Below are 12044 nucleotides of genomic sequence, written 5' to 3'. Positions count from 1 at the left end.
TTTCCCGGGTCACGGAGCCAACACCATGGGTCAGCTCCATGGTGTGCGTAAAAAAGCCCTCTGGCGAGCTCCGGATCTGCATCGACCCAAAAGACCTGAACAATAACATCATGAGGGAACACAACCCCATACCCAAACGGGAAAAAATCACGAGCGAAATGGCCCGTGCTAAAATTTTTACCAAGCTTGATGCCTCAAAGGGTTTTTGGCAGATTCAGCTGGATCAGTCCAGCAGGAAGCTGTGCACTTTCAACACTCCCTTTGGCAGATACTGCTACAATAGGATGCCGTTTGGCATCATCTCGGCATCCGAGGTGTTTCATCGAATCATGGAACAGATGATGGAGGGCATCGAAGGGGTGCGCGTCTATGTTGACGACTTCATCATCTGGTCCACCACACCACAGGAGCACATCAGTCGTCTCCAGCGTGTCTTTGCACGGATAACAGTTGTTATTGTACAGAATAATAAAACAGAGTTGTACCATCTACAACCGTCAGTCATTGAGGGCATTAGAAGCATTGGGGGCTAGAAGCACCACTAGAACTGGGAGGCGAATCAGCTCCATGCAGGCAGGGAAGGTGCCGGGACCGAATGGGTTCCTGGTGGGCTTGCACAAAATGTTTGCGATGGCACTGGCCCTGCGCTTGTGGAAGATGTTCGCAGACTCACTAGCGAGGGACATCCTACCTCAGGCATTGTCAAAGACGGGGGCGCGACCCACCTGCGGGTGTCGGGAGGGTCGTGGAGCCGTCCGTCGCGGCACTCCCGATTGCGCAAATCCGCGCGCAACAGCCGCAGCAACCGGCTTTTAACTATGCCGGCTGCAAGCGGCCTTCAAAATGGCCACAAACATATAAAAAAAAGGCGGTCGCACTGTACATGCATGTCCGCTCATCGGTGCACATGCGCAACGATGAGCGGGCACGCATGCGAAGTGCGGCCCCATTTTTAAAAATCTGGTCGCAGACTTTTTGAAGGGCGTTCGCAGCCGGCATTGTTAAAAGCCGGCTGCAAAAAGTTCAGGGAGAATGATGTGATTGGTTGCTTTCTGAACTTTGATGCTGATGAAGTGGAAGTCTCTTACTCCAAGAATGGTGAGTGATCCAACAATGGTTTCACAGCAGTTGTAACTTCAACCAAGAGATGTCAACTTTTTAAATCTTAATTTTTAAACATTCCAAAACAAAGTGCCTGCAGGTCGTATTTGGTAGCTTTATCAATTAATTGATTTTTAAGTGTCTTTTATTTTTTTACATTTTTAATTGCAATATTCAGGTGAAATGTGGTGAACCTCCAATTTCTAGAGGATGGAAACATTTTCAGTTTCTACATTTTTTTCCTATAAAATTTTGCGCAAATTCCCGGCTGCTGCGGCTGTTGCCCGGGAATTTGCGCAATCGGATACGCAGAAGATTTTTTTAAAAGTTCTATGTAATCTTCGTGCCTGAAGAGAGGCAGAGAGCAGGTCATGCTCCCCCTGAACATCGACATCACGGGCTTTGGGCGCGATTGAGATTCCTCCATTTTGTCAGCAGCAAACAAGGTAAGAGAAAATGGTGGGTCGCGAAGGTCAGCTGGCGTGGGTCGCGAAGGTCAGCTGGCGTGGGCCGCGAAGGTCAACCGGCATGGGCCGCGAAGGTCGGCCGGGTTGGGTCCCGTAGGTTGGCTGGTTGGTAAAAATGGGTCCCCGGAACAAAAGTTTGAAAAACACTGCCCTACCTCCAACGCTAACACAAGCCACTCTATCACTGATACCCAAGAAAGACAAAGAACATAGAACATTACAGCGCTGTACAGGCCCTTCGGCCCTCGATGTTGCGCTGACCTGTGAAACCACTCTAAAGCCCATCTACACTATTCCCTTATCATCCATATGTCTATCCAATGACCATTTGAATGCCCTTAGTGTTGGCGAGTCCACTACTGTTGCAGGCAGGGAATTCCACACCCTTACTACTCTCTGAGTAAAGAACCTACCTCTGACATCTGTCTTATATCTATCTCCCCTCAATTTAAAGCTATGTCCCCTCGTGCTAGACATCACCATCCGAGGAAAAAGGCTCCCACTGTCCACCCTATCCAATCCTCTGATCATCTTGTATGCCTCAATTAAGTCACCTCTTAACCTTCTTCTCTCTAATGAAAACAGCCTCAAGTCCCTCAGCCTTTCCTCATAAGATCTTCCCTCCATACCAGGCAACATTCTGGTAAATCTCCTCTGCACCCTTTCCAATGCTTCCACATCCTTCCTATAATGCGGCGACCAGAATTGCACGCAATACTCCAAATGCGGCCGCACCAGAGTTTTGTCCAGCTGCAACATGACCTCATGGCTCCGAAACTCAATCCCTCTGCCAATAAAAGCTAACACACCATACGCCTTCTTAACAACCCTCTCAACCTTTGTGGCAACTTTCAGGGATCTATGTACATGGACACCGAGATCTCTCTGCTCATCCACACTACCAAGAATCTTACCATTAGCCCAGTACTTTGTCTTCCTGTTATTCCTTCCAAAATGAATCACCTCACACTTTTCTGCATTAAACTCCATTTGCCACCTCTCAGCCCAGCGCTGCAGCTTATCTATGTCCCTCTGTAACTTGTAACATCCTTCCGCACTGTCCACAACTCCATCGACTTTAGTGTCATCTCCAAATTTACTCACCCATCCTTCTACGCCCTCCTCCAGGTCATTTATAAAAATGACAAACAGCAGTGGCCCCAAAACAGATCCTTGTGGTACACCACTAGTAACTGGACTCCAGTCTGAACATTTCCCATCAACCACCACCCTTTGTCTTCTTCCAGCTAGCAAATTTCTGATCCAACCTGCTAAATGACCCTGAATCCCATGCCTCCGTATTTTCTGCAGTAGCCTACCATGGGGAACCTTATCAAACGCTTAACTGAAATCCATATACACCACATCAACTGCTTTACCCTCATCCACCTGTTTGGTCACCTTCTCAAAGAACTCAATAAGGTTTGTGAGGCACGACCTACCCTTCACAAAGAGCGAACGGAATGCAGATCATACAAACCCATTTTGCTGCTCAATGTGGATGCAAAAACTCACAAAGATCCTGGCTAAGCGTCTGGAAAACTGCGTACCAGCAGAGGACCAGACAGACTTTGTTAAGGGTAGACAGCAAACAGCGGACATCAGGCGACTGCTACACATGATAATGACTCCATCCAGGGAGGGAACACCAGAGGATGATTGTTTCCCTGGATGCAGAGAAGGCCTTCGACAGAGTTGAGTGCAAATACCTCATTGATGTACTAGAACTGTTTTGGCTAGGGACAGGGTTCACCTCATGGGTGAAACTCCTGTACAACGCCCCTAAGGTGAGCGTACGGACCAGCAGCACCAGCTCTGAATACTTCCAGCTGCACAGAGGCACAAGGCAGGAATGCCCGCTGTCCCAGCACTTGTTCAGCCTGGCAATTGAGCTTCTGGCGATCACCCTCAGAGCGGTGAATGCCTGGAAGGGAATCCGAAGAGGAGACAGAGAGCACAGAGTCTCAATCTATGTGAATGACCTGCTCCTTTACATCTCGGACCTGCAAAGTGACATGGAAGGAATCATGAAGCTCCTTAGTGAGTTTGGAGTCTTCTTGGTACAAACTCAACCTGAGCAAGAGTGAAATCTTTCCTGTGAACCCACCAGGGGAAGGGGCAGAGCTGGGGGGTCTGCTATTCAAACTAGTCCAAAACAAGTTCCGCAACCTGGGGATCTAGATTGCCCATGACTGGACACGGAGCCACAAGTGGAAGCTGACCAGTCTGGCGGAGGAAGTACAAAACGGCCTACAGATATGGGACACACTCTCGCTTTCCCAGGTGGGGAGGGTGCAGATGATCAAGGCGAACGTGCTGCCCTGGTTCCTCTTCCTGCTCAGATCCATACCGAACTAAATTCCCAAGCCTTTCTTCAATGCGGTCAACAAACCGATTCTGTGTGTGTGTGGGGTGAACTGCGGGGACCTGTGCGGGCGACTATTAGAAAGGGCACGCTCCCCACTGGATGAAACACGGCAAAAATGGGAGGGTGAACTAGGGATGGAAATAGGGTGGGGACTCTGGAGCGAAGCACTGAGCAGGGCCAACTCCACCTCCTCCTGTGAAAGGCTAAGCTTTATGTAATTGAAAGTGGTGCACAGAGCGCACCTTACTTGAACCCGAATGAGCAGGTTCTTATCGGAGGTGGAGGGCAAGTGTGAACGGTGCCAGGGAAGCCTGATCAACCACGCCCACGTGTTTTGGGCCTGCCCCAGACTTGTCGGGTTCCGGACAGCCTTCTTCGAGGTGATGTCCAAGTTTACGGGGGTGAGGGTGGAGCCGTGTCTGCGAGTTACATTCTTCGGGGTATCGGACCAGCCAGAACTATTCATGGGGAAGGGGGCCGACACTCTTGCTTTTGCTTCCCTAATCACCCGCCGAAGAATCCTGTTCAGCTGGCGACTAGCAGCACCACCCAAAGCTGCAGACTGGCTGGCAGAACTGTCGGAATTTCTCTACCTGGAGAAGAGCAAGTACACCATCCGAGGGTCAGACGAGGGCTTCCACAAAATGTGGAGGCCATTCATCAACTTGTCCCAGGACTTGGGATGGCGGAGGGCACATGGGAGCCAACAAGACAGCAGGGAATAGACAGGGGGAGAGGAGGGGGAGGCTGGAGAACGGCCGGAACAGATAATAGGGGGCTCAGAGCAATATCACAAAAAACAGTACCCCCAAAGGAACACCAAAAGCAGGATGGCGGGGGGTCAATCGACAAAGGTTGGGGGAGGAAAAGGGGAAAGAACTGCATATATGTGAAGAGATGACAATCGCCATGTATGATATGTGACCTGAGAAAGTATTTCAAAGCACCAAAAAGGGGGCCGGAGGGGAGACCAATTGGGGGGGTATGGGCTGATACCAATGGATAAGTTGTTCTTGTAACCGACGCACACACCCTTGCTGATTGTACAGTGTATAAAATGAATAACTCAATAAAAACATTCCCAAAAAGGGGAAGGGGGTTGGGCTTTGGAGGTTATTTTTCAATGATTGGTCTTTGTAAATTGTGTTTGGTTTGTACAGATTTGTTTATTTTGTTGTGAAAAACTAATCAAACATTTTTTTAAAAGGTATGTATTTGTCGCAGTAATATCATTAAAGAACCTAGGTCAAGGTGCCCAGATTATGTTTGTGCTAAAATTGTAATTAAGAAGTGGGAAAGAAGTGTGATAATTATTGAGTTCAATCACTTGTTTGGTGACAAATAAAGGGCGAATAGAATTGTGTGGTTAACAGAATAGAGGGTGGTGGGAATGTGGAACTCACTGCCTGAAAGGGTGGTTGAGATAGGAATCCTTACAACATTTAAGAAGCATTTAGATGAACACTTAAAATGTCACAGCGTATAAGGTTACCGACCAAGTGCTGGAAAATGGGATTAGAATAGACAGGTGTTCCTGGTTGGCACAGACATGATGGGCCCTTTGCTGTGCTATAGGTGAGGCTTCTGAGTGAGCACTGTAAATGGTTGGCCAATTTCACTGAGGTGGAAATAGGTACAGCAATTGCATATAGAATCAAATTAAAAAATACTCAAATGAGCAACTCAAATACTCAGGTAAGCAAAATACTGCAGATGCTGGAATCTTAAATAAGGCATTTGGCACATTACAGCCCTCAGGACTCAAAATTGAGTTCAACAACTTTAAACAGTGATCTTTCTCCTCCATTTTAACCCCTTTTTTATATCCCATACATTTTTGTCTCAATGCAAGCCTCCCCCCCCCCCCCCCCACACACACACACACTCCTAGCTACAGTATAATATCCAACACATTTTCCCTTTTTTCAGTTCTGAAGAGGAGTCAAACGGACTCAAACGTTAACTCTGTACTCTCTCCCTACAGTGCTAGATCTGCTAGGTTTTTCCAGCATTCTCTGTTTTGTTTGTGAAAAATGCTCTCCTTGTTCTTTTGTTCGAGTATAAATGGCCTCTTACCCTCTGACTGAACCTGGGAGTTGTCCATTTCCATTTCTTCTGTTTGGGTACAAGGCTGGCTAAGCATTTCGCTTTCTTCAGGTTTATCTGGAAAGTAAATTCATGTTTTAAAACTTCAAAGAGAAACTTTTCTTTAAATAAGCAAAACCACGTCATGTCCTGTTAAATGGCAAAAAAAAATGATAGAGGTCACTGGTATTCCAATCAATGAGCCTTGATCAGGTGAATCACTTATTCCAAGAAAAGCTGAATACAGCTCAATTCGGAGTGATTCTCAGGTGAAAACTTCTTTCAAAGCTTGTGAAAGGAAAGTGATACTCCATTCAATGTTGAATTTCCTCATCTGACAATGAGGAGTCCATCAACTACATTGGGTACAGTAGAATGGTGGTTCTGTCACTGGATTAGTACTTCAGAGGCTTGTATTAATGATCCAGAGACATAAATGCAATCCCACCATGGCAGCTATGGAATTTAAATGCTGTGGATTAAATAACATCTGGAGCAAAAAGCTAATGTCATGGACACGAGGGGGGATTAATTTAAACAGCACCAATTGCTCCTCCCATCCACAAAAAGAAAGGTGTTTTGATTTGCTTCCCTCTTTACAAACGGTGGAGTATTTCACACCCCCTCAGTTTTGCTGTGATCCAATTTTCTATTAACAATCCTACAGCAAATTTGAGATAGGATGAGCTTAAATGGTTAGTTTATTTACACACAGAGAAATTGCAGGACGCCGCAGCCTTTCCCCCTTTGAATTCATAAAGTAAAAGAGGGATAGAGAAGGGAAAGGTTTAAAGTGCAGGCATCAAAAATAAATTAAATGTTGTTTCATGTGGGTCCAGAGTTCTGAACCAGAGTCCAAGGAGTTTTCCCTTCACCAAGGGATAACCAATGCTAGGCAATTCACTTTTTCATGGGGTTGACTTCACATGCTGAGACAGGCATGTAGGCGATGGTACAAAGGTCCCAGCTGAAGGAGTGTAGATGGGGCCAGGTATTCAATCAGGTCAGAACCCCTTTATTCTGAGGCTGTTTGTCAGATGGTAAACAGCACACATGCTTGAAGTTCCACAAAGCAATATTACTGGTTTCAAAAACTAGAGGTCCTGGCAACATGATTCTCACCTCTCCACATTGTCTTTGATAAGGAATGTGCATCCCTCATCTAGGATGGTTAAATGTCTCGACAATTAAGAATTGAATTGAAGGTTGTGGGGCCCTCTCTCCCGACAGATGAGTAGGCTCCGGTTGGCCAGCCTGGGTTATGAAATGCAGATGGCCTTTGTATAGTTCTCTGAATTTGGTCTCCGCAGACTACAGGGGGCTGTTAGTGTCTCTTCAAAGATGACGAGGTGTAAGTTCCTTTGATACTGCCAGGTAGCTCCTTTTGTTCAAGGGTCACAAACACACAGAGCTCAGCCATTTGAAAATATCTTTGTCCTTTTTTTTTAATTTTAGAAATAGCCAGGAGGATATCTATATATATTTCATTAAAAAATATACAAGGTGAGCTCTTAGTCCCCGCACACTAGTATCAATAAAAGTGACCATGAAGCTGTTGGATTGATTCTCTAATGTGCTGCAGGGAACAAAATCTGTTGTCCTTACCCGACCTGGCCTGAATTTGAATGCAGGCCCACGGCAATGAAAAGCCTAGAGGGCAACTCAGTTGTATTAAAGGAGGAGGCTTACTGCCACCATTTCAAGAGCAATTAGGGATGTGAAATACATGATAGCCTTATCAGTGATGCCCACCTCACAGAAATGAACAAGTCACAATGAGAACCAAACCACTAAAAAGGTATGAATTGATTTTTTAAAAATGTATTTGTTCATGGGATGTGGGTGTCGCTGGCAACGTTTGATGCCCATCCCTAATTGCTCTTAAACTGTTTTCCAGGGTATTTCAGAGTCAACCATAATGCTGGGAGTCGAAGACCGAGTAAGGACGATAGACTTCCTTCCCGAAGAGGATTAGTGAACCAGATGGGTTTTTATGACAATTGATGATGGTTTCATTGCCACAGCTACTGAGACGAGCTTTCAATTCCAGATTTTAAAAACATTTAATTTAATTCAAATTCTACCAGCTGCCGTGGTGCCATTTGAACCTGTGTCCCAGCGCATTAGCCTTGGCCTCTAAATTACTTGTCCGATAATATTACGCCACCACCATCTCTCCACAGTACATTGTGCATCCTGCACTGACTTGGTTGTGCGAAATAAGTGTAGTTCCTACCTTCAATCTGGCTCTCCATGTATACCTCACTTGGTTTAGAGTCAGCATCTTGATTCTCTAAAGGCACTGCCAAAACAAACAGAACACCAAAAAACAGTCAGATACAGAACACTGGCTTTGAATCTCTTCCTTGATATGGCTGAACATTTCCGAAGTGCAGTTTCTTAGAATCCATTGAGGCACAGTTGGAGCAAAATAAAAGCTGTTCCAAGTACAATAATAATAATAATATAATAATCGCTTATTGTCACAAGTAGGCGTCAATGAAGTTACTGTGAAAAGACCCTAGTCGCCACATTCCGGTGCCTGTTCAGGGAGGCTGGTACAGGAATTGAACCCGCGCTGCTGGTATTGTTCTGCATTACAAGCCAGCTGTTTAGCTTTGGGCGAGGGTCTGATGAAAGGTGGGGTAGTTTGTACCCACGATCAAAGGCTGCAAATTGTTACATAGCCTCAAGATTGTCAAATGTGCAAATGCCATTATTGCATTGTCCTGTCATAATTCGAAGCGTTTGTGAAGTTTGTAGTGCAGAATCTGAGGCTGGTGATCTCGCTCTGTGCATGTCAGAGATGTACACCGCCCTTTGCCCTGTTTTCATCGATGAGGCAGGCGCTCAATTCAACTTTGTTAATCACTGATACTGCCTTTGGGTACTCAACTCCGATCGAATCAAACCCAAATGAGTCTACCTTTTATATTTATCCGGGATAATACTCACTTCATCTTTTCTGAATAGGAATTGTAATTAATCAAGCATGAAACACGTAAAACAAAATACACTTAATAAAAGTAGCAATGCACAATGAGGTATTGTGTGCTGACAATGCAAGTAAACTCAGATATATTCAGGCGGACATATTTTTAAAAATAATAAGTGATTTGAAAGTCTTTTAATATAAATGAAGAAAGTCCATCCAATGCCTGCGGGTGGAAGTTTAATTTTGTTTTTGAAAACTGACTATAAGAGTAATGAGAGGTTTGCTGAAATTAACTGAAGTTTTGATTATTGGGGAATGGATTCTAATGTTGGATCTTTCCTAAACTCAACAACAATTTGCATTTGCATTGTGCCGTCAACATGGTAAAACATCTCATTGCGCTTCACAAAAGTAATTATCAAACAAATGTTGGCGTTAAGCCCCAATTGAAGATGTTAAAAAATCAAAACAGAAAATGCCAGACAGACTCAACAGCTGTGTCATAGAGCATAGATGTTTACAGCATGGAAACAGGCCCTTCGGCCCAGCTTGTCCATGCCACCCAGTTTCTATCACTAAGCTAGTCTCACTTGCCCGTATTTGGCCCATACCCCCCTATACCCACCCTGCCCATGTAATTGTCTAATTGCTTTTTAAAAGACAAAATCATACCCACCTCCACCACTGCCTCTGGCATCCCATTCCAGATGCTCACCACACTCTGTGTGAAGAAATGTCCCCTCTGGACTCTTTGCATCTCTCCCCTCTCACCTTAAACCTATGCCCTCTAGTTCTAGACTCCTCTACCTTTGGAAAAAGATGTTGACTATCTAGCTTATCTGTGCTCCTCATTATTTTATAAATAATAATCTTTATTGTCACAAGTAGGTTTACATTAACATTGCAATGGCGTTACTGTGAAAAGCCCATAGTCGCCTCATACCGGCATCTGTTCGGGTACACGGAGGGAGAATTCAGAATGTCCAAATTATCTAACATCACGTCTTTCAGGACTTGTGAGAGGAAACCGGAGCACCCGGAGGAAACCCACGGAGACACGGGGAGAAAGTGCAGACTCCGCACAAACAGTGACCCAATGGTGCTTTTTCAGAGGGTCGGTGCAGACTGAATAGGCCGAGCGCCCTCCTTCTGCACTGTAGGGATTCTACGATTGTTCTAAACACCATATTTAACTATGCTTCTCTAAGAATCATTACATCAACACAATATTTGAAAAGCTCTTACAAGGCGTATCAACACATTTTTCAACTTCTGTCTTTTTCAGTGAATCTTCTGCTTGACCATCAGGACTTTCTTCTGTTGAAACTGTAGAAATGGAAGAGAAAAACATATTTTCACGTTATAAGTTTGAACAATAATATTTATAATACAAATTGCATGGTGAAATTGATTCAGTTTAATTATTAAAACTGAACGGGCCATTTTTGTTAGAGAAACACATTTTTATTATTGAACATTTCTGGCACCATGTTCCTCGACATGTTAACAAAGCGATTTTGCCAAAGTTAATTGCTTGGAGATACAATAATCAGTAAGACTGTTAAAAATAGAAATTATCCATTCATTTGGTTTAACCATTCCAAGCACTCTGTGTTCGATAGTGCAGGTCAGCTCTCAGTGTGACAGAATGATTCGAATGTGGAATCCACTACCACAATAAGCAGTGGAAGGCAATTAGCATAGTTAAATAAATAGGAAGCTAGACAAACACATGAGGGAGAAATGAATAGAACGATATGTTGATAGAGTGAGATGAGGTTGGCAGGAAGAGCCAGGGTGTGGAGCATACACTCTAGTTGGGGCAAATGGCCTATTTCTGTTCTGTAGACTCAATCTGATTCTCTGTAGATCAGTGTTCTTCAAACTCGGGGGCGCAACCCGCGGGTGGGTCGCGGGCGGGTATCGGGAGGGTCGCGGAGCCGTCCTTCGCGGCGCTTCCGATCGCGCAAATCCCCGCGCAGCAGCAGGCTTTTAATAACGCCAGCTGCAAGCGGCCTTTAAAATGGCCGCGAACATGTAAAAAAAATTTGGCTGCATTGCGCATGCGCGCCGGTGATCGGGCATGCATGCGCAGTGCGGCCGCTATTTTTTTAAACGGTCGCAGCTTTTTGTTTTACAAGTTCGGGGGCGGTTTTATTCATTTAATATTTATTTTTTTCATTTATTTTATTCACTTTTTTTTACAAGTTCGGGGGGGGTTTTATTCATTTATTTTATTCACTTTTTTTTTACAAGTTCGGGGGGTTCATTTATTTTATTCATTTAATTTTTTTTCATTTATTTTATTCATTTTATTTTTTATTATTTTTTACAAGTTCGGGGGGGGGTTTTATTTAATAAAATTTTACGGGAAAAAATGCAGAACTTTGGACAGATGGAGACTCCATACTTTCCGACACCGGAAGGCTTCCCCTTCATCCAACAGGTTCCATTGGAGGAGCGTGTACGAGGGCCAAAGGGATCCAAAACCATTTCCTCCATTTTTATCAGCAGCAAACAAGGTAAGAGAAAATGGTGGGTCGCTCAGGTCGGCCGGCGTGGGTCGTGAAGGTCAGCCGGTGTGGGTCGCGAAGGTGGGGCGGGTTGGGTCCCGAAAGTCGGCCGGGTTGGGTCCCGAAGGTTGGCCGGTTGGTAAAAATGGGTCCCCAGAAAAAAAGTTTGAAGAACACTGCTGTAGATCACTGATGGTAATTGTGAGTTGATCTTTGTGGAGAAGCTTTTCAACATTTGGGAAGCACAAGTGGATAAAGATGACTTTGTTGTGACAAACATAAAAGGTGGATGGAATAAGAGGAAAGTTGTGTGGAGTACAAACTAGTAGAGGCTAGTTGGACAGAATGGTCTGTTTCTGTACTGTATTATTCTTTATTGGGATGTGGACGGACACTGGCAAGGTCAGCATTTGTTGCCCATTCTTAATTGCCCTTGAATGGAGTGGTTTGCTGAGTCATTTCAGAGGGCATTCAAGAGTCAACCATATTGCTGTGGGATCTGGAGTCACATGTAGGTTAGGCCAGGTAAGGATGTCAGGTTTCCTTCCCTAAAGGGAAAGCCAGATAGGTTTTAA

General features: G+C 44.8%; 1 protein-coding gene across 2 annotated transcripts in view; it reads right to left on the bottom strand.

Annotated features, from left to right (window-relative positions):
- Positions 1 to 12044, bottom strand: part of macrod2 (mono-ADP ribosylhydrolase 2) — a 1493168-nt gene that overhangs the window by 91342 nt on the left and 1389782 nt on the right. For both annotated transcript variants that reach the window (XM_072506634.1, XM_072506640.1), the window contains exons 12-14: positions 10202 to 10282; positions 8258 to 8323; positions 6013 to 6099 (exon numbers count right to left, since the gene is read on the bottom strand). In XM_072506634.1, the coding sequence (XP_072362735.1) occupies positions 6013 to 6099; positions 8258 to 8323; positions 10202 to 10282 (234 nt within the window). The remainder of the gene's footprint in view (positions 1 to 6012; positions 6100 to 8257; positions 8324 to 10201; positions 10283 to 12044) is intronic.

The sequence above is a fragment of the Scyliorhinus torazame genome, chromosome 1, assembly GCF_047496885.1.
Source record: "Scyliorhinus torazame isolate Kashiwa2021f chromosome 1, sScyTor2.1, whole genome shotgun sequence".
Taxonomy (NCBI): Eukaryota; Metazoa; Chordata; class Chondrichthyes; order Carcharhiniformes; family Scyliorhinidae; genus Scyliorhinus; species Scyliorhinus torazame.
The sequence above is the reverse complement of the archived record's forward strand: the minus strand, read 5'-3'. Positions and strand labels throughout refer to the sequence as shown.